This window comes from Micromesistius poutassou (assembly GCF_964030765.1).
Source record: "Micromesistius poutassou genome assembly, chromosome: 10".
In the NCBI taxonomy this organism is placed as follows: domain Eukaryota; kingdom Metazoa; phylum Chordata; class Actinopteri; order Gadiformes; family Gadidae; genus Micromesistius; species Micromesistius poutassou.
Genome location: NC_140280.1, coordinates 13,049,699 through 13,076,786, shown reverse-complemented (window position 1 = coordinate 13,076,786; position 27,088 = coordinate 13,049,699). Strand labels below are relative to the sequence as shown.

Here is a 27,088-nt window from a genome sequence, read left to right as displayed (position 1 = left end):
ATTATAGTTATAGTTATAGTCCACTATATAGTGAATGAAATTAACCACTGAGAATTCGAACAGCACTACAAAATGGCGAGCACCCTATATAGTGCACTATATCCGTGATGGGGAACGATTTTGAACACAGCTATTGACTCAAAACTACCTAGAACAAAACTAAACTGTCGTGCTCCCATTCACCGCCACTGTCAACTGTTTTCCCTGACCCCCACTTCCCCCCTTCAGAAGGCGTGTGTTAACCCCCTGCTCTGTGTGTGTGTGTGTGTGTGTGTGTGTGTGTGTGTGTGTGTGTGTGTGTGTGTGTGTGTGTGTGTGTGTGTGTGTGTGTGTGTGTGTGTGTGTGTGTGTGTGTGTGTGTGTGTGTGTGTGTGTGTGTGTGTCTCAGTGTGAGGTGATGATGGGGGACGTGAGCGGGCGGCCCAGCCGGACGGTGCTGCTCTCTCTGTTCTGGGCCCTGCAGGGCAGCCTGCTGTCCTGGTGCTACCTGCAGCTCAAGGCGGACGCCACCGGCATGGGCGCCGAGCTGGCCCGGGACATAGTGGTCAAATGTAAGACGTCTCGGCCTTGTCCACGCAGAGGTTTGGCCGAGGGTAAAGCCCGGGCAGGGGATTATGTTTAGAACGCATGCTGACGCTATGGGCCGGCTCGATGGGAAGCTGCAGAAGGGACGCAGAGAAAGGTTTTGGTTATTAAGCACGACGCATTCAGAGGGGGCATTTCGGCTCATGTTTGTTGCGAGGGAAGAAATGTAGATGTAATATTTGACATAGTGCGGATATAACAAGGCTGGGTTTTACCTCTTGCCTCTAATTGGACTCAAGTCTAATTTGGACATGAACAATTTTAAACAATATTGTGTGTCCGTCCGGACAAGGCCTTGGGCTTTGGACTTGGGCTTTGGACTTTTAACAAATAACTAGGGTTGAGAATCATCCATTAGTCAAATGTCTAGGGAATTGCATAGTGGGGGTTGTAGCAGTGTGTACTAGTGTTCCTAGTGCATCCGTTTAAAAGGCTGTCCCGAACAGAGCAGTCCATTGCAGTCACTGGGAGATGCCACGTTGGTGTTCATATAATCTCAAAACCTTTGTGTTCCTCTCTCTTAACCCCTGGCTAAATGAAGTGGTCTAACCGTGTTGTCCCGGCTGCCCTGCCTCCCTCTCCTCCCTAGACGTGAACCAGTTCCTGGGGAGTGCTCAGGGGGCGCTGGCCTCCCTGTTGGAGCGCTACAGCGGAGCGGAAATAACAGAGAAACTGGCCAGCTCCATCCTGGCCACAGTCACCCGACAACTGGTACCTCATTCATTCATCCCTTCATTCATTTATTCATCCATCCGGTTTGTCTGTATTTCCTTTTTAGAATTTGAATTTGAAGCGTTGCGTTTCTAATTTATAACATGACTTTATAATTCATGTTGTGCTTTTTTTACTCAGTCATTCATTTATCTATTAATGTTTATTATTTCATCATATTCACATATGGCGTGGTGCATTTGATCATTCGTATCATAATTCCTATAATATCTTATTCCTCCATTCATCTTTTAACACATTTCATCACATAGCGTGTCACATGTTATCCCTCACTTAATTCCCGTACTAAGTGGGTGCTGCTGTTTCTCCATCTCCTCCCAGATGATCTTCCTGCTGGAGCTGTGCTCCTTGGACATTCCTCACAGTGTGCTTCTGAAGAGCTTCTCCTCGCTGGTGGAGCTGCTCAAAAACCTGTCCAGCGACACCGGAGACATCTTCTCCAAGGTGAGGCTGCTGGTCTCTGGACCGGGGACTGAGTGAGAAGCACGCCCCTACACTGTATGTTGTGATGTTTGACGCTGCATGCCATGGGTTTATAGTTCCATCATACTGTGGCGGTGTTTGTGATGACTACATCACCTCTCGTGGTCAAATTTGAAAACCTTCCATGTTCAAATTATAATCCTAATTGCAATGCGTTTTATTGCCAGCTAAGTTTGCATATACTGGGATGTTCTCTTACGTTGGTGCGGTGAAGTGAAAAGCTATACAAAAAGGAACAAAGTCAAAGTGTTTTATTGTCATTTCTGCAGAAAAACGTTATTGAACAGGACATTAAATAAATGGATCAAATAATTACATTCAGGAATATAAAAGGGTGGTGTCGTCGTGATGGGGGGGGGGGGGGGGGGGCATAATGGTGGATGCACCGATGATGACGATGCATCGGAGAGGACGATCTGATTGGTTGAGAGGATTGTAAAGATGGCGTTTCCCCCCCGACGGCACCAGGTGGACCAGGAGAGCTGCCTGCAGCCCCAGCAGCCCGTGGTGCTGAGGACCTGGAACATGGAGTCCCCGCACAACTACGAGAACAGCCGCCACGAGACCACCATCTTCTGCTGCCCGGGGGCCACCTCCTTCGTGGTGGAGTTTGACGAACGCTGCCAGACGGAGAAGAGGTGGGTGGTGGTGGTGGCGGGGGGGAGACCTATATACCATGTGACCCCCTGTGGGGCGGTTTCCACGCCGAGGGTGTCTGTGGTCGTTTCAATGCTAAACTAGTGCTTTTTGTGTTATGAAAAGCAGTATTGTTGTTCTAGGTTATTATTATTGTTACATTATAGTATGGTGGTTGAGGGTTTGAATCCCAGCCGAAAGGTTCTGGGTTCGATCCCTATGTCCATGTTCTACCTGCAGGCATCCTTGAGCAAGATGCCTTTACTTCGACCTGCTCCTGAAGCACTGGTCCTCTGAATAACTTCAAAGTAAGTCGTATAGTTACTGTTGTATTATCGTTGTCATGGTTATTAATGTTGGTTGTGTCGCAAATGTGCAGATACGACTACCTGGAGTTCACCGACGCCAGGGGCGGGAAAGTGCGCTACGACACCAAGATCGGCACGGAGAAGTGGCCAAAGGTGGGGTCACACATACAGCCGTCTTCCCTGAAAGATCACGATCATTACGGAGGGAGTTGTCGTTGAATACGTCCGTCGTCACGGCCCTTTGCTCTCACACGCTTTTACTTTGGTATTTCAGAAGGTGACGTTTGACGCGGGCCCTCAGCTCCAGTTCCTGTTCCACTCGGACAGCAGTAACAACGAATGGGGGTACAAGTTCAGCGTGACCGCCCAGGGCCTGCCCGACATCACCGTCTCCTGGATGTCCGACGTCCAGCTGCTGGTGGCCCGCCTCATGGGCCGCCTGGCCTCCAGAGCCATGGCCCTCAAGTCTCCTCACGGTGCGCGCTTTTATTTGGACACTCTGGTTCGTTGCTGGAATGGGATCGAGTTAGTTTTCTCTTCTTTGTCAATGCCCCGTGCACATAGAAAAGCAGTAAATGCCTTTTGTCAAGTTTTGCACAACTACCTTTTCTTTGTGGGTTTTTTTCTTTTCAAATTCTAGATGAATAATATTAAATATATAATATAAATATATATATTTTTTTAATATAAATATAATAAATTTAAATTTTAAATGTGTGTTTCTTCTTCCTCTTAATTCTTGCCCTGGCCTCGGTCAGAGACATGCCACCCGTGGGTTTATTTAACGTTGGATGACGGATGTGTTTCAGAGATCCGCAGCGTGAAGGAGCTGCCTCCAGGCAAGATGGCCCACGTCCAGTCGTCTCCTCTGTGGAGGCCCATCCTCAGGCACGGAGCGTGCGATGCCCGGGACACGCCCCAGAACAGCACACACTCCAACCCGGTACGAGCCACAACTGTGCGTCATGGGTAGATGTATCCGGTTGTCTCTATCAAAAGCCCTGTCAGCCATTTCCTTTCATGTGATGTGGATGTCGGTGTATTTCAGATTTGAGAGAGATCACAAGAGACTCTCAAGAGAAAACTTTTTTACACGTTTACGTTGTAAACACTCAGGGTTGCATCTGTCTTCTTTTTCACCATCAAAAGTCACAGAGCCGTTACCCTTGTGAGAGCACAATGTGGATTTGCTCAGCGAGTCACTCTGGGAACGAGCAATATACTCACTCCCCAATTCCCCTGGATCAGAACATTAACCAATCACATCGGTGTATCTGATATAGGCAGGCCAAAAGCGTTGCTGTTTTACAGACCGGATACGGCAAGAGTCTTATCTATTGGTTAGCTCCGCTGGTCTACGTCAACCCTTGTATTCTTCTGATTGGTCGTAGTGTTATCCAATTGCGTGCAGTGATATTTTCAAAGGCATGCTTGGTGCCGCCCCTCGAGTTGGGCCATTTTCATTACTCGTTGCCAGACCCTACAGCTTTCTAGATGTTGGTGTGGTGTGTTGAGCCCTGCTGAGGACACTTCACTTCTCTTGTTCTCATTCATTCAGAAGTGCTCTCATCCAGCATGCATACCTCATTGAGACGGTTTCTCCGGTATGGGTGTTTTGAATCCTCTCCACCGTCCTCCTCACCCAGAGCCCCGCCAGCCCCAGTCCCGTGGACGAGTTCCCCCGCTTCCTGGAGGACCTGGCCCGGTGGAACCCCAACCTGGAGCCCAGCGAGGGCCGGGCCGAGCCCATGAGGACCCTGATGCTGTCCTGCAGGCGCCCCCCCATCAGGAACGAGATCGCGGCGGGGTCAAAGGTCGACCAGGCGGTGAACGCCGTCTGGGCCGCCATGGTGTACCACACGCCGGCCTTGCACCAGGCGCTCAGGCTCCACGGTAACCAGACGAACCCTCACGGCCACATTTACATCTAGGGCATTCATCCAAAGCGACTTACAACAAGTTCATTTGTCAGAAGAAAGAGAAACGACAATATATCGCTGTCGGTACAGTAAGGATGTTCATAGAACCAAGTGCCAGCACTTACAATTGCTAGGCTAACCCATTCCCTGTATACAACAAAGATAGCTAGGATAAGATGCTTACACAATGCTAAGTACACATTCTTAAGTGCCAGGACGTGTCACATGCAATAAGTGCGTACATTAAGTGCCATTACATTAGTGCCCGTACATTCCCCCCCTCCCCCAAAGTATGATGTATTTCATTAATAAACCGCCATTGTTTCCCTGTTTTCCCCTGAATTCCCAGTGGCTCAGGGCTACAAGTCATCGCTAAGTGAAGACTTTGTCCAGGTCTACACACTGGCAGATGGCATCCGGACGTGGATGGTGGGTGTCCTTGGAACAACTTCATTCACAACTCTGCATATACATCCACAACTGGATATATATACACATAGTCGTGTTGTTTGACCTATTACTAAAGATTAAATATCTGCTATTTATATACATACGCTCCACTATCGGCCTACGCACATGTCACATGGTAGCGTTACCCCTGGCCTCCGTCACACGCTCTTCTCTCTGTGATCGCGGCGTCGACTGTATCGATGGGTTGAACTCTGACCGCCGTTTGTTTCTGTCGGCTCAGCTGGAGATGAAGCAGAGGCACCTCGTCAGCAAGATGAACGCTCCCGACGAGAAGGAAGGCGCTCCGGAGGAGGTCACCATGGAGTCGCTGGGTGAGATCCATAGTCGTTCAGTGTGTTATCCCGAGTGGTCCGTGGCCAATGGAGACTGTGTCGCTCACCACGGCCCTCCCCCCCCCCTCCCCCCCCCCCCCCAGCCGAGGTGTGCATCCAGAAGAGCCTCTTGCTGCTGCGGTTCCCCCCCAGCGGCTCCTCCGGCCAGGACGGCGACTCCTCCCAACCAGCAGAGGGCAGCGGTGCTCCGCTCCTCCTCCGCTCCAGCTCCGTCTCGGAGGGAGACTTCCAGCCCAGTGCCTCCCCGGTCGCTGCTACCGCTGGTGCCGCTTCTCCTGTTGCCGCTCCCGTTGCTGCTGCTCCCCCCCAGGGCCAGGCCACTGAGACCCCCACGGAGAGCGAGGCCGGGAGGGTCCCGGAGGGGGGGCTGCAGAACCAGGCCGCGGACGGCGGCCTCGCGTCCCAGACGGAAGAGCCGCTGTCCCCGCCCTGCTCCTCGGTGCCACGCAGGCCTCTGTTCGGCCGGGCCCGGCTCCGCCTGCTGTCGTACCGCTCGGTGGAGGAGCCCCGCACGGTGCTCTCGGTCCGGGAGCGCTACCCCATCCTCAAGCACCTGCTGAACTTCATGAAGGACCAGGCCCTCACCACCGCCAGGTGACTAGTGGAGGGAGGAGGACCATGGGGGTCTGGAGCTCGTTGTTTTGTTGTTCTGATACCATATTTAGACGATAAAAAAATACATCTTTGCGCTGATATCCTACACACTTATTGGTGTGTAATCATTTAAAGAAATAAATGTCTTTATTTATTTACATTTGATTTAAATAGAAGAGTTATTTAACTCTGCTGTTAGAGATGCTTTTATTGGTCCATCAGGACAGGGAGCAACGAAGATGAGAATTATCGATATGGTATCAAATGTGGATTCGATAGTGCTACCTTTTATTCACCTTTTGAATAAAAGCAGAATAGACCCATGTTCAAGTGGGTTGTCCGACTCCTCCGGAGCCTATCCAGGCCAGTGTCTGACGCCGGTGTGTGTTTCATGTCCCCTGCGCAGCGTGCTGCAGACCCTGGCCCTGAACAAGGCCCAGGCGCAGAGCGTGTGTCGGGTGCTGGAGTCGGTCCAGCAGGGCCTGCTGTCCCTGGGGAAGCCTCACCTCTTCCAAGCCCCCTGCATCCTCTTCCTGCAGGAGCTGCTGGCCTGCCAGAAAGACTTCAATGGGTATTAATACTTTTGTATTAATTTTCTTCTATGCATTCCATTGAAGAGGTGTAACGGAAAGTTCAATGATGTTTCAAAATCCTTGACAATGTGTTGCCCCTTTTTTGTCTTAAGCGAATACTTTACAACGCATGACAATATATGTATTTTCATTTTCATAATCGGCATAAATCGAAATACTACAGACATTTTCATTACACCAATCACAAGCTGATTAGTTTTTTCTCAACCATTCACGTTCTTGGGCTTGAACTCATTCAACCAACGGCTGCCTGCTCCTCAGGTACTTCTCCCAGCTGTCGGGCAGCGGGCAGGAGCTCCGGGAGGAGGTGCGGCGCTCCTACCACCAGCTGGTGCTCATGCTGGTGGAGGCGGTGCAGGGCTTCAGCGGCCTCAATGAGAAGTAAGACCTGCTTTGAGTCACGTCTGTGGACTACCTTTTTGAGATGAGTGTGTACAAAGACTTTTGTTTCAACACGGGTTAAATCGTCCACATAGAAAGGTTAAATCATGTATTCGGACCATGTTAGTATTATAGTATAGGAACCGGCATGACCTTCTGGCTTATATGCCACACTTCAAGGCTTCATACTGTTATCTAATAACCTAAAGGTGATGTGGTTAATCCCCGGTACGAGTACAATTTAGAGTTGATTCCCTCCAAAATGAGGTCATTGTCTACGACAGCATCGAGAGGCCAACTGTCAAGGGATGAGGTGCCTTGATAGATTTATACATTGTGTAAGGTTATTAAGTGTGTAACAATATAGGTCATGGTTTACAATTTAGAAAGCGATTATGATAACACATCTATAGGGCAGTTTGTCCGTTCCGGGCTACTGTAGAAACATTGCGGGCTCTGTTGAATTGGACCCGCTTCCCAATTAAACCATATAACTAATAATTTAAGAGAGAAATAAGCAAAGTAAAAAAAAGTTAATAATGCCTCTTCAACATTTTAGAAGCTAGCATCTTGAAGCTACAATAAGATTATATTCAGTACCATATGAAATGCGTCCGCCTGTAATTCTCTGTGTGTGTATATGAAGGGATTAACTCCGGTAACCCCCCCCCCCCCCCCCCCCCCCAGGGCATTGCTGCCAGCCCTGTCCTGTGTGCAGACCTGCCTGCTGCACCTGCTGGACATGAGCTGGGAACCCCAGGACCTGCCCCTCTTCCTGGACATCAAGCTGCCCGACCTGCTCCTCAGCATGTCCCAGGAGAACATCAGCGTCCACGACATCGCCATCAGGTGAGGACGGTGGCACGTTGGAAGGAACTGTGGCGCCACCTAGTGGAGCGGAGGGTCTATGCTCTACTTACTTTTGGACGTCACATGTCTGGATTGTAACTTTTAAAAGTCACTATTTCAGGAAGCATGTGTCCTTGAACTCACAGAACCAGAACGATGGAAAACCTTGACAAGCCATCGTTAAATCTCAGCTCGTTAGTCAAGCCATGTATTCATTTGATTTATAAAAACACAAAGTGTAAAGGCCGACATTGACATTGGCCGATTTGATTGCAGCCAATCTGGAGTATAATCACATGTTGACCCAAATGACCACAACAAGAGCCCTGATTGGCTTGTCTTCTGCCGTCCTCAATCCTCTCCCCCCCCCCCTGGCAGCCAATGGACAGAGGAGGACGAGATCGCCGTCTACAAGAAGAACCAAGAGTGGATGGACGAGTGCGCGGACGGGATGTTCGAGAAGTGGTACGACAAGATCGGGGAGGAGGGCTCCATGGAGGACCGCAGGAAGGTAGGACAGAGTTCACGAAGGTCAACATAACCACAAGTATGAGGGAGGGGGGGGCCGGATATACACCTGAAAATACACCTGCTGCAGGGCATGGTCTGACCGCCCCATTTTATAAAGAAAGAATGAAAGGTTTCTGGTGAGTGATCTCTTAAGCTGAAACTAAGTCGGAAACTAGGAGCGGGAGAGAGCGAGACAACAAGTAAATGGGAACTGCTAGATAGAATCTGAATTGTGAGTTACAAAGGCCTGTCCCGAGATATCACGATCCTCCAAACGCAGCATCTAAGAGATCGATAACTCTTTGAAGCAGCCTTGCTGTTTACGTCTGTTCAGGAGATTATCCGCGGCCCTAAGCTTGTTTACAGAGCAGGTGTCACCACCAAACCCGCACAATAGCTCGCCGACCGGGCCGGAGTCATGAGTCATGTGCGGCGGTAAATATTTGAGGGAGGGAAACCAGGATGTTCTGGACAACAAGCGGGCAAGACAAATATTGACGGCGACATTCCCTCATAACACATGGCTCCATAGGGTGTGTGGTGAACACACCTGGGGATCAGGACGGTCTCGTGGTCGGGCGTGACTCCCAGACGGAATGTTCTTAGTTTGAACCCCCGATGTCCGCAGTCTAACCTTGAGCAAGATACCCATCCTCCTACATGTTCCTTAGGGACACGCATCCAAAAATGTACTTTTAAGTCAGATATAGATCAAATCCTCTAAGATGCTAATTAGTAAGGGTTTAACGCAATGGTTCTCAAACTATTTTGACCACCGTTTCCCCTCCAAAAATATTTTTTCAGCCAAGTACCCCTTTCAGCAGAATATTTATCAGAATCTGAATAAAATCTAAAATATTAATAATGTATGTGCAGAATTGTTGGTGGACATGAACAGGGGAGGTGCAAATACAACGTGGACCTCGGCTAATTTATTGGAATGATTTATAGAACTTGCACATTAGTTTCAAGATACGCTCAAGGGCTGATTATGGACCCACGTTCACGCAACGCAATGACCATGCAGACGCTTCGACGCAGTCGTGAACCTTTATGGTTCTGCGTCGGGTTTTAGTAAGCAGACCAATCACAGCCCTTGCAGGTGCGTCGGTTACAATTTTTGGGAGGCGAACTTCAGGCCCTTGCAGTGGACGCAAGCAGGACGCAAGCAGGACGCAAGCGGTCCGTAACCCCCTTGCGTTGCGTGAACGTGGGACCATAATAAGCCCTTTAATATTGACATTTTCCAAATTCCCCCTGCGACCCTTCAAAGCAGCCCTGGAGGGTACGCGTACCCCCATTTGGGAACCCCTGGTCTAACATGTGCGCTGCTCTGCCTTGCAGATGCACCGGTTCATAGCGCGCTACTGCGACCTGCTGAACGTGGTGATCTCCTGCGACGGCTGCGAGCGCATCGCCCCCTGGCACCGCTACCGCTGCCTGCAGTGCATGGACATGGACCTCTGCAAGACCTGCTTCCTCAGTGAGACGCCCGAGTTGACATCACATCACATGACCACAAGGACACGCCTGCAAAGTAGCCCTGACTCTCCCCTTCGCTGTGTGGTAATCCCTCTTCTGTCCGTTCTCTTTCTGCCTTGTCTGGTCCGGTCCGGTCCGTCCCTCTGGAACATCCAGGTGGCGCCAAGCCAGAGGGCCACGAGGACGACCACGAGATGGTCAACATGGAGTACGCCTGCGACCACTGCCAGGGCCTCATCGTGGGCAGCAGGATCAACTGCAACGTGTGCGAGGACTTTGACCTGTGCTTCGGCTGCTACAACGCCAAGAAGTACCCAGACAGGTGAAGGGACACACACACACGCTTACCGCTTACTGTAGAGTCTGGTGCTGCATGCCATGTCTGTCAATACAGGCCATGATAGCGTAGTGTTGACTTGGCCGTGACTCCCAGGTGAGGTAACTGGGTTTGATACCCCAGTGTCTACGGCCTAACCGGTAGGCATCCTTGAGCTAGGATGCTTCATCCCCTACATTTACAGTTGCATCTAGTGCATTTAGCAGACGCTTTTATCCAATGCGACTTCCAATAAGTACATTTGTCAGAAGAAAGGGGGCCGTTATTTTATGGGGGCAGAGCACGTCAATGAACATCAGTAAAATAAATACAAGATGTTAACATGCTGGGGAGTTTAGAAAAAAAAATCGAATTAACATTTGTAGGCAGGTAAAGACATCAGAATCATTAGAAGTGACAATATACAAAAACAAAGCCACAAGTAGAATAAGTCAAAATACACTGGACAACATGTCAGGTTAGACGCGACCACCTACCCACAGCGACGTAGTCACAACCTCATTGACCTCAATTAACCCCCTGCCCCCTTAACCTCCAGCCACCTGCCCACCCACCGGATCACCGTCTTCCCCATGGTGACCATCCGCATCAGCGACCGCCACCGGCTGATCCAGCCCTACATCCACAACTACTCGTGGCTGCTGTTCGCCGCACTGGCCCTCTACACCTCAGCCCTGGCCAGCGAGAGGCGGCTGGACGGGGAGCCCCTGGAGACGGGCAGCCTGGACCAGGCCCTGGCCCTGCAGGGCCGCTGCTCCCAGCTCATCACCGAGTGCCTGCTCAAGGGCCAAGACGCCAAAGGTCAGGGGGCCAGGGGGCCCGAGCAAAGCGGTCGGGGCGTGTAGCAGAGTGTGCGTTCTATGAGGCGAGGTTTTGTTGTGCTAGCGACGTACAGGGAGATATGCACAGTGACAGTGTGACAGTACTAGTTGGATTCACAATTTAGAGGTCACATGACATGCCACCAGGTGTGGCGTGATCAGCCGTGACAAGCCGCTTTGAAAGGGCTTGTAACGTTTGTCTGTTATGACATCAGAGTGTCCACCTAGATGTGGGCTGGATGGATCAGTCTACTGGCCTGCCCAGTGGACCGTAGCAAAACGTTGCTCATCTGTCCGTCACACATCTAGGTGGACACGCCCACCTGTGATGTCATAAGGGGCCGATTTCCAAAACGGCTTTGTAACCACACCACACCTGGTGGCACGTCATGGGACCCTTTAAGCGTTTGCTTTTATTTTGCGGTGTCAAACAACGCGTTAGTGTGAAGGCAAAAGAGGCGCTTGGACTCCAGGTTCAGGTTTTTCCCCTGGTTGACATAGCCATTCAGTCCCTTATTTGTCTGTTGCACTATTGTTTGTTGTCCTGGCTTGATGAATGCACTTAATGCAGGTTGTATTCATTCACTGTACTTAATTGTGTAGCATGTACTTAATTGTGTTGTGTATGCATGTTGTGTAGCATGTACTTAGTTGTGTAGCATCTGCAGTAGCTAGCTATCACTGTTGTATACGGGGAATGGGGTTAGCCTGGCGATTGTTAGTACTTGCACTTGGTTCTATGAACATCTTTACTGTACCGACGGCGATATATTGTTTCACTTGTTATTACAAATGTACTTATTGTAAGTCGCTTTGGATAAAAGCGTCTGCTAAATGCCCTAAATGTAAATGGTCTGTCCAATCACGTGTTGTCGAGCACGGACCAACGCGCTGACCCCCCCCCTCTCCCGTCGTGCCCTTCAGGCCTGCGGTCGTCGGCCTTGCTCGCCCTGCTGTCCTCCAACGAGTCGTCGTCCGACAGCGAGCTGGGCCCCGCCTCCCCGGAGTCGTCACGCGAGCTCAGCGCCGCCGACACCACGGCGGACACCACGGCCGACACCACCGACACCTCCTCCCTCCCCGGGAGCACGGCCGCCGTCTGCTCCCCCACCTCCCCGCAGGACGCGGTGAGCAGTGGCCATCTTTGTTGTTGTTGTTGTTGTTGTTGTTGTTGGATTGATAGTGTTGTTCCAGTTTTTTCTCCTCCTTATTGTTCTTTTTGATGGTGAATATCGATAGCTTTATCTTTAATATCAGGATTGAAAGAGGATCATATTTTCTGTAATTACCGGTTGTACTCCTTCTTTATTTACCACACCCTTCAATACATTAATCGATGGTTGGATTGATTATGGTAATTACAGTCATTCAGATTGTTTTTCCAACGGGATGTGGCATCATCCTTAAGCATGTTGTGATTCAGATCATCTACATGATCTGATCACTCTTATGACTCTCTCTCCCTCCTCCCCTCCCCCAGAGCAAAACCTCAGGGAAGGAGACCAGCTCCAGAGAGGTGGTCCCCCAGGCCCCCGCAGTGGCCCCCCAGTCCCCCGCAGTGGCCCCCCAGCCCCCAGCCAACACCGCCACCGCCACCCCGCCACCCCCAGGCCCCGGGGACGACCCCAAAGGGAGGAAGCTGGTGAAGCAGGACACGCTGGACTCGCCCACCCTCAGCCACACCCCCTCCGTCTCCAGCGAGGACCCCCTCTCTCCCGTAGTCCGACGTGAGTGTCTGCGCTAGCAGTCCCTGATGGGCTCTTTCAGTCGCAGAGCCACAGAAAGACTGACTGACTGGCCACCCCAGGTGCTACCCCTAGTCAGTTCACTGTATGTTCCGATGAAAGCGCGATCGCCCCCCCCCCCCCCCCCCCCCCCCCGTCGACAATCGTGTTCGCCGCCCCCCCCCCCCCCCCCCCCCCCCTTGAAAAAAAGTCTGGGCTCTTTCAGTATTCAATCAATGAAACGCTGAACACTGTGCTGGGGAAACCGCTATGGAAGTTGATATGGGAGCAAATGCTGTTTGGTATTTAAAATCGATTAACTCTGTCCATAATGAGAATAAGTATGGGGCTACATAGAAGTAGTTTGAAATGTCACAGTAGTGTGAATTGTATTGGACACGTTTATTCACAAGCACTCAATTGATTTTTTCCTCAGTCCCAGCCCCACTTTGTTGATTGGGAACACGTATATGGAGAGCTAGCTGTGTGTTATGTGGTAGATTCAGGGTGTCCCGTCTCTAATGTTTGCTATCAACCCCGATGTCCTTGGAACGTCCACAGCGTCGGAGACGACGGGTCTGGGCGCGGCCACGTCTCCAGCGGCGGACGCGGGCAAGGAGCAGGCGGAGCGGCTGAGCCAGGCGCCGCGCCAGGACCACGTGTTCTCCGACTGCTCCAGGGAGAGGATCCTGGGCCTGCTGGCGGCCATGCTGCCGCCAGCCAAGCCGGTACGAGCAGCTGTTCACACACCCCACGCTGGTGGGGCCGGGAGCCCAGGGGATCGGCGTGCTGCACTGGTAGTTACAGGGAGACTTGGAAGAATATGTAGAATTTTTAAAACACAACCAAGTGTACAGTACATGCTACTTCCGCTGTACTCAAAAGAGAATTATAAGATCAAATCTCTACAGCATGCCGGAAATCAATTGTGAGCCCAGAATAACAATAGACGTAATGATAATAAAATAAACTTGTTTTTATCAGATTGTTGAATCAGAGGTTATGTGATAATATTGACTTTGGCACAGAGAATTGTGTGCCGATCTGTGGCTCAGAAATGTCCCAGACGTAGAAATAACGAGTTGATTCTAATGCAGTCTCTCTGTCTCTCTGTCTGTCTGTCTGTCTGTCTGTCTGTCTGTCTGTCTGTCTCTCTCTCTCTCTCTCTCTCTCTCTCTCTCTCTCTCTCTCTCTCTCTCTCTCTCTCTCTCTCTCTCTCTCTCTCTCTCTCTCTCTCTCTCTCTCTCTCTCTCTCTCTCTCTCTCTCTCTCTCTCTCTCTAACCCTGTCCGTGTGTCCCTCCCTCCAGGGGAGCGGTCTGTCCCTGGCCAGCCTGAGCTCCATCCTGCCGCAGCTCTTCCGGGTGGTGGTGTCCAACGCGGGCTGCCTGGATGAGACGTACCACCTGACCCTGGGGCTGCTGGGCCAGCTGCTGCTGAGGATCCCCCCGGCCGAGGCGGACGGCGCCGTGGGCGAGGCCCTGGCCGACAAGGACGAGCTGCTGGCCCAGCTGGAGGCGGCCGGCACGGACACCCCCGGCTGGAAGACCACCCAGCTGCTCTTCTGCCTGGGGGCCGTCTGCCTGGACAGGTGAGGGGGGGGGGGGGGGGGGGACGTGTGTGTGTGTGTGTGTGTGTGGGTTGGGAGAGCGGGCGGGGGCGTTTGTGTTGCTGCTTATAATTGTGTACATAACTTTTACTTTCTTCTACTTGCTTTTTTATTTTCGTTGTATTTTTTATTTGTGTAGTGTTTTTTATTTGTTGGTATTTTTATTTGTGCAGGTGTTTTCATATGTGAAGGTACTTTCTGTTAATTTGCTGAGGTTACTTGATGTATTAACTTATTGTGATTGTTTCGGTAAAGTCATGTATCTCAGTCATCCGTTTAGTTATTTAAGCAATAACATCACGACAGGCTGTGAAATGTTCTCATCATACCACAGTTAAGGGGCGTTGTCCGTCCCTCAGCAGCGCGTCGGGACGGCGACCCCCTTAACTGTGGTATGATGAGAACATTTCACTGACTGAAGTGATCTATTGCTTTCATAAAACGGTTACGTAAGTATGGCGAAATGAAAGTCTAGACAGACTCAATTTTGAAAAAACGAGAAAGTCGGAAAAGCATTTTTTTAACGAATACAAAAATGTAGTCCCTCCTGGCTGCCTGCAAAGTGTGCGGCGGTTGCTATGCAACACACTGTAGCGTACTTCAGAGAGAAGGCTAGAGACGCTTTCGCCTACTATCGAGCAGTTCACTCACCGTGTGCCTATTGCTTTACAACATTTCCACCCTCTCCATCAATCAACATGTTTTTAGGCTTCAGTGAACTATGCTATTGCTTTTATATAAAGATAAACAGTTCAAGTTAGGCGCGGAGTGATACGGAACTCTGTAAACTGAATGGGCGCCATAGCTGTGTGTATACGCTCATTATACAACAGGAACCAATCAGATCGCTTGATTTAAGCCACCCGTTTTATAAATAAGGGTTATATGGTTCATGGCGTTTTAATCCACTCATTGTGTCGCAGTCGCATCGGCCTGGACTGGGCGTGCTCGGTGGCGGACATCCTCCGGGGTCTGAACGCGTGCCCCCGGTGGAGCCTGGTCATCGCCGCCTTCACCGACCACTGCGTGCAGCAGCTCCCGCACACGCTCAGACGCACCAACCTGTTCACCCTGCTGGTGCTGGTGGGCTTCCCCGAGGTACGCAGACACACCCCTCTCCTTAGGATGATATCGAATAATACAACGTCTTATTTGTTAAGTGTTAGTACCGTTTACACTGATTAAAGTTATCATAAGTCATTCCAAAAATAGATGAAAAAAAGTCTGTGCTCCAAAAATAATTAACAGACTAAGAACGAGTGAGAAAGAGTGAGGAGTGACAAAACGAGTGTTTAGAGAGATGGTGGTAAAGGTGGGTGTGAGGGGGATGATCCGTTTTGGGGCAGAGTTCCAGTGAGGGGGGGGCCAGCCATGGGGATGTCGTAGGGGACCAGTGACTATACAGACCCAGCGTCAGGCTGTCTGAGCCGCTACTCTAGGTGTGTTTGCGTTCCCCCAGGTGCTGTGCATGGGCACCCAGTCTGTGTTTGTGGACAACGCCAACGAGCAGCACCACATGATCCTCCTGAAGCACTTCACAGAGAAGAACCACGCGGCCGTGGTCGACGTCAAGACCCGCAAGAGGAAGACCGGTGAGGGCAAGGGGGCTCCGGTGCTGCTGTTGGCTGGAGCCCGGGTCAATGGATCTGGATCTTTATCATTACCTTCCTTATTTGCTGTCTTACTCCCTTGGTTTCTTACTGTCTTACTGCCTTCCTTCCTTTCCGTCTTTCCTTCTTTCCTTCCTTCATTTCTATTTTTTTTCCAACATTCTTTCTGTGCTTTCTGATTTCCTTCCTTCCTTCTTTCCTTCTTACCTTCCTTCATGTCTTCCTTCCTATCCCCCTTTCTTCCCCTTTTCCTCCCCTCCCATTTCTTCCTCACTCACCTCCATTATTTATCTTGGCCCATTTTTTTTTCCCACCTCATCTCTTGCATTCCTTTTTCCGTATCACTTTCTTCTCTGGCACACTGAAGGAAGCCCACGTGACCTAAACACACGACAACATCTCAACAACCCTCCCCCCCCCCCCCCCCCCCCTGTCCCCCTCTCACAGTGAAGGACTACCAGCTGATCCAGCCCCAGGACTCCAGCTGGGCCGGCCTGCCCGCCCAGGCCGAGGGCCAGCCGCCGCACAGGGCCCTGATCAGCCGCTACCTGGACAGCTTCATCGCCATCATCAGCCACCTGCTGCAGGGCAGCCCGGACCCCGGCTCCCCGGACGCCGTGGAGGCCTCCTGGGTCCTCTCTCTGGCCCTCAAGGGCCTGTACAATACACTCAAGGTAACACACACGCACGCACGCACACACACACACACACACACACACACACACACACACACACACACACACACACACACACACACACACACACACACACACACACACACACGTGTACACTCGCACACATATACTGTACAGGGGTCCGTGGATCTGTGACCTGTGGTTGTGCGATATACAATACCGGTATGCCATTTGGCAGACCCTTTTATCCAAAGCTTTGTTGATGCTCTTTGTAGCATGGGGGGGTGGTTCTAGTGGGAATCAAACCGCTGCGATTGGCTGTTAACCCCAATCTCCACCTATTGTGCTAAGACAGTACACTACTTGTTATCAGTTAAAAAGCTTTCGTATGCCAGTATGTTTTATTTTTGGATTTTCTTTGACGGTGACTAACCCATTCAATTATATTCAGCGACTTTATGTAGAAGCGAACAATGCGTTAAACCTTGTAATCGTAAGGATAACGGTCCAAAACATGGCGTCATGAATTAGTTTGGTTACAGCAGCGATCACAAGCATCCCAGTTTTTGTGTGAGCCACCATGTCCGACGCGCTGTGGTGACCCAGGAGCCCTCTGTGTGTGTGTGTGTGTGTGTGTGTGTGTGTGCGCGTGCGCGTTGCAGAAGCAGGGCGTGGAGGAGGCCCAGCAGGCCATCCAGCGCTCGGGCCTCACCCAGCTGCTGGTGAGGAAGTGCAGCAAGGGGACGGGCTTCAGCAAGCTGTGGCTCCTGCGGGACCTGGAGATCCTCTCCGTCATGCTGTACTCCTCCAAGAGGGAGATCCACTCCATGGCCCAGGACCCCGAGCGGGACGAGCGGGAGCCGGAGCCCGACCGCGAGCACGACTCGGACCACTCCAGCTGCTGCACCGAGGAGCCCCGGGACCCCAGCCGGCCCGACCCCCTGGAGGGCCTGGACGAGGAGACCAAGATCTGCTTCCAGGTGAGGGGGGCCACTGGGGGCCACTGGGGGTCGATGGGCCACCCATAGCCGTTAGTCTTCTGTTCCTGCAGTTCTAATCACCGCTGACTCAACAGTTAGCTAGAGCAAGGCAGCCCCGTCAGAATGGAGTGTGTGTGGTTGAGAAAGTGAATAAAGCGATGCCTCTAGCGCAGACTCTAGCCGTTGAGCTGTGCAAAAGTGATGGAGCAAGTCTGTTAGTCCACTAGTCATCTAGCGGAGATAAGCTGTATCTGAGGCAGAGTGTGAGAGTTTAACTTTCAATGTCGTCACCCTTCACAAGCATTAACAACACAAGCCCAACATAAACTGTACATCTCACCGTGTTGCGCTCGGTTCCAGATTACCCACGATGCTTTGAACGCACCGCTGCACATCCTGCGGGCCATGTACGAACTGCAGATGAAGAGGACCGATTCCTTCTTCTTGGAGGTGCAGAAGAGGTGGGCAGCGCTTTCCACACAAAACACGCACTCACACACTCTGTGAGTGACTCACTGAATCACTCACTCACTCACACACACTCATTCAGTGACTCACTGAATCACTCACTCACACACGCACGCACTCACCTCACTCACCCACTCAGTGACTCACTGAATCACTTACGCCTTCACGCACTCAGTGACACACACACACACACACACACACACACACACACACACACACCACACACACACACACACTGACCTATATACCGGGTGCTGCAGGTTCGACGGGGACGTGATCAAGACGGACGAGACCATCCGGACGCTGGCCCAGAAGTGGCAGCCCAGCAGGAGGCCCCGGTCGGAGCGGACCACCAAGGCCGTGGACACTGACATGATCGTGGTGTCGTGTGTGGTGAGAGGCTCCTCTCCCCTGACCCCCGGCCGCACGTCAGTGACCGCTGACCACGACGCCATATACGGTCGAGTGGTCCGACCCATTCCCCAACCCGTCGGTTGGGAGCGATCGCTAAGAGTCGGACGGAGCGGTTGATTCGTTGGATGAGTTGATCGGAATTGGAGTTGGAAATGTGGCAGTTAGCCGAGGAGCAGAAGCGTATTGTTTTGTGTGTCAATTTCACTGGGCACAGAGAAACAGCATTCATTAAGATTTTGTTTTAAATATCCGTCTTCATAGAAGAAATTGTAAAACATTGTTATGTTAGCGGTTTAGCGATGACTGTAATCTTCCAACAACAACTTCAAACAAAATGGTCGACCTTCTCGCTTGCACGGTCCACCGGCTCGATCGATTCGCCGTGTCCACCCTCACCACAACCCTCCCCTCCTCCTCCCCCCCTCCTCCTCCTCCCCCCCTCCTCCTCCTCCTCCTCCTCCTCCTCCTCCTCCTCCTCCTCCTCCTCCTCCCCTCTCCTCGTCCCCAGGCCAAGCCCAGCCACTGTGAGCGGGCCACGGAGGAGATCAACCTGGTGGCCCAGAAGCTGATCACCAGCTCGGAGGGCGACCTGCAGCTCAGCTACGCCAAGCAGCGGCGCACCAAGAGCTCGGCCCTGCTGCACAAGGAGCTGGACGCGCGCAGCAACCGCGCCGTGCGCCAGTACCTGGTCAAGGTATTATTATTATTATGATGTTTTTTTAGATCTATTTTACATAAACCCTTGACTCTTCTACATCGGTACATATTACGCATAAATACTCTTATTTCACATTTTTATATTACATGTACAGTATAGACGGGGGCGGCATTAGCTCAGGAGGTAGAGCGGGTTGGCTGGTAACCGCAAGGTTGGTGGTTCGATCCCCGGCTCCTCGTGGTGTCCCTGAGCAAGGCACCTCACCCTAATTGCTCCTAACGAGCTGGCTGTCGCCCTGCGTGGTTGATTCCGCCGTCGGTGTGAATGTGTGCATGAATGGGTGAATGTCAGTCAACACTGTAAAGCGCCTGCAGCATTAATTGTTGTGCATTTGACCATAAACCATGTGGACCGTTGACCAGGTGAACCAGGCCATCGCCACGCTGTACGCCCGCCACGTGCTGGCGGCGCTGCTGGCCGAGTGGCCGGCGGGCCAGCCGCTGAGCGACGAGGCGCTGGAGCTCAGCGGCTCCTCCCACATGGCCTACATCCTGGACATGCTGGTGCAGCTGGAGGAGAAGACCCTGTGGGAGAAGGTGAGGGCGTGGTGGGGGGGGGTGCTGGTGGATCCATGTCGGGGGGTGGGTGGTGGGCTGGTGGAAGCACGTTGGGGCCCCGGGGGGTGGTGGGCTGGTGGGTGCACATTGTGGGGTGGGGGGTTGGTGCACGTAGGGGCCCCGGGGGGGTGGGTGGTGGGGTTTGGTGCATGTTGGGGGGCAGCACGTCGGGGCCCCAGGGGCAGGTTGGTAGTATAGACAATGTGTTTTTCAATGTCGACGCGCTTTTTCTTTGCATAACGATGTCCATCCTGCGTTTCGCTTGCTCTAGCTTTACCCGGTGTTTGATTTTATGTTACTCTTTATAATTAATGTAAAAAAATGTTGGTCCTCTTTTAAAACCAACTACCTTAAACTGCCCCTTGAGGGACAAATACAGTATCTTGTATTTCATTTCATTGGTATCCTTATGTAGGTAAACAACCAAGAAACCCACTATAGCAAACGATCATCTCAAAGATGCTTTACAAATTCATTAAAAGTAGTGAGTGTATTTGGTTTTGAGTCTGACGTTGCCCCCCCTCCTTCGGGTGTGTCTGTGTACCCAGATCCTCCAGAGGGTCCTGAAGGGCTGTGGGCAGAGCATGCTGTGCAGTCTGTCCCTCACCGCCTGCCAGTTCATGGAGGAGCCGGGCATGGCCGTCCAGATCCGGGAGTCCAAGCACCCCTACGACAACAACACCAACTTTGAGGTATGGACGAAATACGAAATACAGTTCAGCAACCGGAAGTGCACATGGGTGCATGTGGTAAAAGGAGGATGATGATGATGATGGATGGATCAGCCTGCCAGCCCTACCCAGTGGACCGTACCAACCGGTTCGGCTGATCCGTCCATCAATCATACAGCTGGGTGAACGCTCCCATCTGTGACGTCGCTAAAGGGGTATATTTTTAACCGGCTTGTGAAGGCTTATCAACAGATAAGATGAAGGCTGGTGTGTTTCCCCGCGATGCGATGACAGCCGCTGTTGTTCTCCCTCACACCGTCCCGCTCGGCGTGTTTTTGTCAGGATAAGGTGCACGTCCCCGGGGCCATCTACCTGTCGGTCAAGTTCGACTCGCGCTGTCACAGCGAGGAGGGCTGCGACGAGCTCATCATGTCCAGCAGCGCCGACTTCCTGCAGGACCTGCACACCTTCAGCGGCTCCCCGCAGAAGTGGTCAGACTTCGAGATCCCCGGTACGGAGAGAGAGACGGCTGGACGGACGTGTTGTGGTGTCGTTTTTTAGTCTGGCTTACAACTCAATTCAAGTTTTAAGTTGTGTCTGACTCGTGCGTAGACGTCGACAGGGGTGGAAGTAGTTTGGTTACTGATAAACTCTTATAATAATAGTATGTGATTCCAACCGGCCAACTTGCAATTGTTTGCATGAATAAACATAAGCGGGGTCAGAGTTGACATTATTAAGAGGTTTATTGTTTACCAAAAGCTAATATTTTCCACACAAAAGCTTGCCCTCAGGTGCCAACAAAACCAACCTGTTCCTTCCAAAGAGAGGTCAGGCCAACTCCAGGGCTGTCAAAGGATTGACACCCCTGTGTGTGTGTGTGTGTGTGTGTGTGTGTGTGTGTGTGTGTGTGTGTGTGTGTGTGTGTGTGTGTGTGTGTGTGTGTGTGTGTGTGTGTGTGTGTGTGTGTGTGTGTGTGTGTGTGTGCGTGCGTGCGTGTGTTCCCCCACAGGCGACACGCTATACTACAGGTTCGTGGCAGACATGAGCAACACAGAGTGGGGCTACAAGTTCACCGTCACCGGAGGGCACAGGGGACGCTTCCAGACAGGTAGGCCGCGAACCGGCCCGACACACAATACTAGAAAGACCAAAGAACAGATAATATTGTTTCAGCACACACTGTGAGCCTCGGAGCCAAGGCTCCCTCTGGCAATGAGGAAGAATCTGGGATCAATACGCATGTTCGCGTGCAGCTCACATTTCTGATGAGGGGTCGAGGTCAAAATACATAAACATAAACTAAGCTACAAACAAAGTTAGCTATGTGTAATACCACAGCAGGCCGTGATGACGACCAATCTGTCCCGCCATCTCACTGTATCAATCTAGTATAGTAATGTACATGCGTTTCTTACGTAACTTACGTGTCACTTACATACTTGTTGTTATGGCCGCTGATCCTACAACATCAATGTATATTTTATTTTATTAATTTTTTTCTCTCAGGCTTTGAGATCCTGAAGCAGATGTTGGCTGACGAGGCGGTCCTCAGTCACCTGCCCCTGGCGGACATATGGGAGTGGCAGGTGGGCGTGGCCTGCCGCCAGACGGGCACCCAGCGTCTCAAAGCCATTCACCTGTTGCTCCGCCTCCTTCAGTGTCAGTCACAGACGTAAGCGCCGCCCACCTTTTTTCCCTTGCCCTCTATTATCTCTCTCTCTCTCCACAGTAAACACTAGTGTAGCCCGGTGTCCCTGTGCCTGCCCTCTGTAAACGAGGCCTGCTGGGAGGATGTGTCCGCTCAGGTTTGCCTAAGGCTTTGCACAGCAGCCAATCCTGATAGTGGCCATGGAGAGGACTTATGCAGAGATTTGCATAGAGGCCCACTCCCTGTCCTACACACACACACACACACACACACATACACACGCGCATTCACATGCACACACACACACACACACACACACACACACACACACACACACACACACACACACACACACACACACACACACACACACGCGCATACACATGCACGCACACACACACACATGCAGTCCTGCTTCAAACCTCCTCTTCTCTTTATTGTGTGTGTGTGTGTGCGTGCTTTTCACTGCCATTCCATGACTGTGTTGCAGGGCCTGTGAGCTGACGCTGCTGCGTCCGCTGTGGCAGCTGTTTGTCTCCATGGAGACCAGCCTGTGCCAGGACCCTGCCTGCATCACGGTGCTGCTGCCCCTCCACCGGGCCCTCACCGAACTCTTCTTCATCGCAGAGTCCAGGGCCACAGTGAGCACACACACACACACACACACACACACACACACACACACACACACACACACACACACACACTGTTTGAATGTCTGTGTGTGCAATTTACATTTACACGCTCACTTTTCTCTTGCATAAAAACACACGCATGCACACACACACACATGCACACGTATACACGCGTACATGCTTTTCAACAGTCCATGCCTACTGTCAACCAGTTCCTGGAAGCTTTGACCTTTTCTGTCACGTTGACTCACCTGGGGGTGTGAATGTATTGATCGGGTGTAAATGTTAAGGTTTGAACGTGTGTGTGTGTGTGTGTGTGTGTGTGTGTGTGTGTGTGTGCGCGCGCAATACTTCAGTCATTGGTTTGGAAGAACCAAATCGTTCAGTATGTGTGTGTACAGTAACGGGGTGAATGATCAACACGCTAATGAATGATCAACATAACGAATGATCAACATAATGAATGATCAACAAGCAGAAATCTGCGTGCGTGCTTTGACCAGCGCCCCGGGGAGAGCCCCGCCGTGACTCCTCCGCCCGGTCCCGCGTGCGGCGGTCCGTGTCGTCGCCTGCCGGGTCTCTTGTGTCTCTGCATCAGCGATGTCAGCAAGCTGCGTCACTGTAGGCGTCTCCAAACACCAGGGGGCAGTAGAGACGCTCTGCAGCACGGAGACGGTTGGCCGTGTGGTGGGCCGTTGGGGGTGGCGGCGGTGGGGTTGGCTGATTTGGTAAGCTCTTAGCATCAGCTACAGTGCCGTCCTACGCTCTCTTGTTTACTCTCCCGCGCTCACTGAAAGACCTGTCGTTCAGTCGAACACACGGCCAACAGGCTAAGGGGACCAACGGAATGCTTATTCATCTCTCAAGTGTAGAAACGTTGTGACCATAGCAACTTGGCAGGAGTGAGGCATCACAAAGAGTGATCATTTGGCGGCTTCTTTCATAGCCGTGGTTTTGTTTGTCCCGACGCTAGACAAACGCATTCATCCAACCACACTTTGTACCTGCTGCCATTGGCCCCATCTGTGCCCTGCACAGTGGAGCAGCTAGGTGTGCTAGAATACACACAAGTTTCTCAGTTGACCGTAACTTTTAAAAAAGCCTTCAAAGAACCACCTGGGTTTCTGGGTGTCTTGGCTGAGAAAAACCAGTTTAACTTTCATGGCCCTTCCTGTCTATCTTTTATTCATGCCTCATGCCGTCCCCACCCTTCGAGAACACCCGTCGTCACATTCGTACCGCCGGGCTGCGGTCGGCTCAGGATGTGGTGCAGGCGATTATGCTGAGCTCCGGAACGGGGACTGCCTGTTGTGGAATCTAGGTTGCGTTGTGCACCGTCGATGCAGTGCAACCCAGATCAAAGCAGGAGCCACACTCCTCTGCAGTGCCGGGGCACCTCTCTCTCTCTCGCTCGCTCTCTCTTGCATCACAAGTTCCTCCTTCTGCTCGTCCTCCTCCTATTGGCTTCTTGTTGTGACATCGTGTGCCAAGCGGCTGGCCTCGCGTTTGACATTGAGGGAGTCGGTGCCCATTAGCGTACGGCCCGCTGCCAAAGGAGGAGACCGAATGCCACCCGAGCAAGCTAGTGTGCAGTTGATAATGGCGGTGCCACTCATTAATGCTGACGTTAAGGCGGTGATACATGATGCTTGTGAATGCTAATGCTAAGGCGTTCCCTGCTAATGCAGCCAAGCCTTGTTTTTAAAGCATTACCTTACAAGATTATTATTTTTTTTGCTGATGCTTTTGTCCAAAGCTACTTACAATGAGGGCAGTCAACCATGGAGATCCAACCCACAAATTGCAAAAATCATACAATTCATCAAATGAAGGATACTGCTTTGTGCGCTTTGGTTTTTGATGGGCCACGATTCAGTCTGAACAGATGAGCTTTCGGTCTGCGAAGGAAGATATGGAGGGTTTCTGGTGACTTGATGTCAGTGGGGAGGTCGTTCAACAATTCGCACTGCTAGTTGATGCCAACATTAAAGCATTGTTAATGTTAACGCTAAAGCATCACTCGCTGCTGGTTAAGGCTAACTCTAACATCACTCGCTGGTTGTTAAGGCTAACCCTTAACATCACTCGCTGCTTGTTAAGGGTAACTCTAGCATCACGTGCTGCTTGTTAGGCTAACTCTTAAGTAACACACGCTTCTTGTTAACGCTAAAGGTGAAAGTATACTACTCCGTATCCGTAATCCGACTCCGTAACTACGGAGAACCCTCGGGCATTCACAGTTCTCCGTCGGGATGTCGGATACACAATGCAATTTGCCGCCCGATCGATCTTATATGCTGACTACTAACCATGTAAATAGTGTTGAAAATAAACGCCCAAAGCTTTTCAAATCATATTCAGTGTTTTATTAGTCCTTTAATGTGCAAAGTAAACAATGTACAAAGTAAATAAGGTGAAAAGTAAAACCGGGGAAAGCGATTCCGGAAATGATTTTGTTAGAGGACCAATCACAGCCCTTGCCGTCTCCGTCCGTCTCCGTTGCCTCGACGGATAGTTAAAAAATATTGGATGTGCACGTAGAGCTACGGAGAGGGTCTCCGACAGGCTCTCCGTCGACGGAGAGGGCTCTCCGTAGCTACGCACAGCACTTTACGGAGGAGTATAAATCCACCTTAACTCAAAGCATCACTTGCTGCTTGTTAAGGCTAACTCTAGCATCACACGCTGCTTGTTAAGGCTAACTCTTAAGCATCATGCGCTGCTTGTTAAGGGGAACGCTAAAGCATTAAAATCACTTGTTTACATAGGCTCTGGACAGGACAGAGACGGGACACTTGCCCTCTGATTGGCCGCCGAGAGCTCCATGGCTATATTAGGGCTTTAAAGACTCAACAAGGGCCATTTCAAAGCCGTGAGCCCGAGGGTTAATGCCTTCCAGATCTAAATCATTATTTTTTCCCCTCTCTGGTCTCTGCGTCTCTGGTACGTGGGGGCCAAGTGCCTTCCACGGCCGGGTCCTCGGAGACGACGTGAACCGCCTGTCCCAGGAAGTGCAAGTTATATTTAGGGTCTCAGGCAGAGTGTACAAATTACCCAAGGATGTCACATTCCCACCACCCCCCCCACCCCCGCCCCGCCAGACCCCTAACAGCCCCCTGGCATAAACAGTCGGGGGGTGCTGCGAGACGGATGGCGTAACGGCGCTCTGGACTGTGTCTCCGTCTCCATAAAAGCTCCGCTTGAGCGGCCCCTGCAACCCAAAAAGAAAAAAAAAACTGTTGGCCCCTTCCCGCGCTTATCTGTGCCCCCCCCTCCCCTCCCCCCCTCCCCCTCTCGCCTGGGTGCTTATGTAACGTGACGCATGTCCTCCGTCGCCGTTGATTCATACAGCTCTTTTTTTGGGGGGGTTTCATGCAGAGTGAGCCGTTCCCGGCACATACCGCAGGGTCGGGGCTAAACGGCGGGGTCGCCCTGGATGGAAAATATTCAGGCGGTGGTGGAGAGGAGAGGGAGAGGGAGAGTGGGGGGGCAGGCCTCGTTCGTGACGTCTGGAGCGATTCCTTCGAGCCCCCGAGGTCTCTGAGCACGTCCCCACCGAACCAGCAGCTGGGTCGGAGCGATGGAGAAGAGGCGTGATGGCGGCTCGTTTGTTGTTGTTGTTGTTGTTGTTGTTGTTCAGCTAACAGCGTCCCCCCCTCTGTGCTCCTCAGGCTCAGGGCATCCTCCAGGAATACCTGCTGGCCATGACCACGGACCAGCAGCTGCTCAACCACACTGCCCTGGTAAGAGCCCCGCTCATGTCGTCCTTGTTGTTGTTGTTGTTGTTGTTATTGTTGTTATTTATGCCTGTCGTGAGGTCACACTCTGCGGACACATCAGCTGTCTGGGCGTGTCACTGTGACGGGTAAGGTGCTGCGTGGACACAGGGCAGGAATGATCCAGAAGCTTGGCGGATTTGCCCGCGTGAGCCGTCTCCCTCTATATCTGTGTTTACCTCCCTCTCCCTCTATTCCTCTCGTTCGCCCCCTCCCTCTCTCCCGTCATCCCCGCCTCACCTATCATGGCGCGGTGTGAGCACTCTGCAGCTCACCCCCGGTGAATCATCCGGCCGTCGACACACATATAGACACACAGACACACGCACACGCACGTACACACACACCTCCACATTCCCCCACTTTGGAGTGTGTGTGTGAGATGCACTCAGGAAGGCTTTAATGCGTCTGGTGATTCCAGCCCATTACGGGTGCAGGGGCCGCGTGCGTGCTCCCCACCGAGGGGTGCTGGTCCCTGCAGCATCCTGGAGGCCCCGGCCGGTGGGGGCGGTGAGGGTGGGGTGGGCGGGGAGTGGGCGGGGGTGTTGATGGTGGAGGAGGGAGTTTGGGGGGGCGCCCGGCATGCATAAGACATAGTGACTTTGTCTG

General features: G+C 51.9%; 1 protein-coding gene across 3 annotated transcripts in view; it reads left to right on the top strand.

The window, feature by feature from the left end:
* Positions 1 to 27,088, top strand: part of zzef1 (zinc finger, ZZ-type with EF hand domain 1) — a 36,708-nt gene extending 9,620 nt beyond the window's left edge. For all 3 annotated transcript variants that reach the window (XM_084473791.1, XM_084473790.1, XM_084473789.1), the window contains exons 19-54: positions 389 to 551; positions 1,175 to 1,296; positions 1,639 to 1,761; positions 2,269 to 2,438; positions 2,816 to 2,897; positions 3,019 to 3,220; positions 3,554 to 3,687; positions 4,391 to 4,637; positions 5,013 to 5,092; positions 5,355 to 5,445; positions 5,550 to 6,060; positions 6,467 to 6,631; positions 6,915 to 7,034; positions 7,722 to 7,883; positions 8,262 to 8,394; positions 9,738 to 9,876; positions 10,032 to 10,197; positions 10,751 to 11,013; positions 11,958 to 12,160; positions 12,514 to 12,760; positions 13,319 to 13,485; positions 14,066 to 14,346; positions 15,288 to 15,462; positions 15,824 to 15,956; positions 16,422 to 16,648; positions 17,272 to 17,589; positions 17,950 to 18,050; positions 18,318 to 18,450; positions 18,980 to 19,165; positions 19,552 to 19,725; positions 20,295 to 20,438; positions 20,760 to 20,928; positions 21,430 to 21,528; positions 21,927 to 22,092; positions 22,559 to 22,709; positions 26,375 to 27,088. In XM_084473791.1, coding sequence (XP_084329917.1) covers positions 389 to 551; positions 1,175 to 1,296; positions 1,639 to 1,761; positions 2,269 to 2,438; positions 2,816 to 2,897; positions 3,019 to 3,220; positions 3,554 to 3,687; positions 4,391 to 4,637; positions 5,013 to 5,092; positions 5,355 to 5,445; positions 5,550 to 6,060; positions 6,467 to 6,631; positions 6,915 to 7,034; positions 7,722 to 7,883; positions 8,262 to 8,394; positions 9,738 to 9,876; positions 10,032 to 10,197; positions 10,751 to 11,013; positions 11,958 to 12,160; positions 12,514 to 12,760; positions 13,319 to 13,485; positions 14,066 to 14,346; positions 15,288 to 15,462; positions 15,824 to 15,956; positions 16,422 to 16,648; positions 17,272 to 17,589; positions 17,950 to 18,050; positions 18,318 to 18,450; positions 18,980 to 19,165; positions 19,552 to 19,725; positions 20,295 to 20,438; positions 20,760 to 20,928; positions 21,430 to 21,528; positions 21,927 to 22,092; positions 22,559 to 22,709; positions 26,375 to 26,572 — 6,345 coding nt within the window. In that variant the 3' untranslated portion in view covers positions 26,573 to 27,088. The remainder of the gene's footprint in view (positions 1 to 388; positions 552 to 1,174; positions 1,297 to 1,638; positions 1,762 to 2,268; positions 2,439 to 2,815; positions 2,898 to 3,018; positions 3,221 to 3,553; positions 3,688 to 4,390; positions 4,638 to 5,012; positions 5,093 to 5,354; positions 5,446 to 5,549; positions 6,061 to 6,466; positions 6,632 to 6,914; positions 7,035 to 7,721; positions 7,884 to 8,261; positions 8,395 to 9,737; positions 9,877 to 10,031; positions 10,198 to 10,750; positions 11,014 to 11,957; positions 12,161 to 12,513; positions 12,761 to 13,318; positions 13,486 to 14,065; positions 14,347 to 15,287; positions 15,463 to 15,823; positions 15,957 to 16,421; positions 16,649 to 17,271; positions 17,590 to 17,949; positions 18,051 to 18,317; positions 18,451 to 18,979; positions 19,166 to 19,551; positions 19,726 to 20,294; positions 20,439 to 20,759; positions 20,929 to 21,429; positions 21,529 to 21,926; positions 22,093 to 22,558; positions 22,710 to 26,374) is intronic.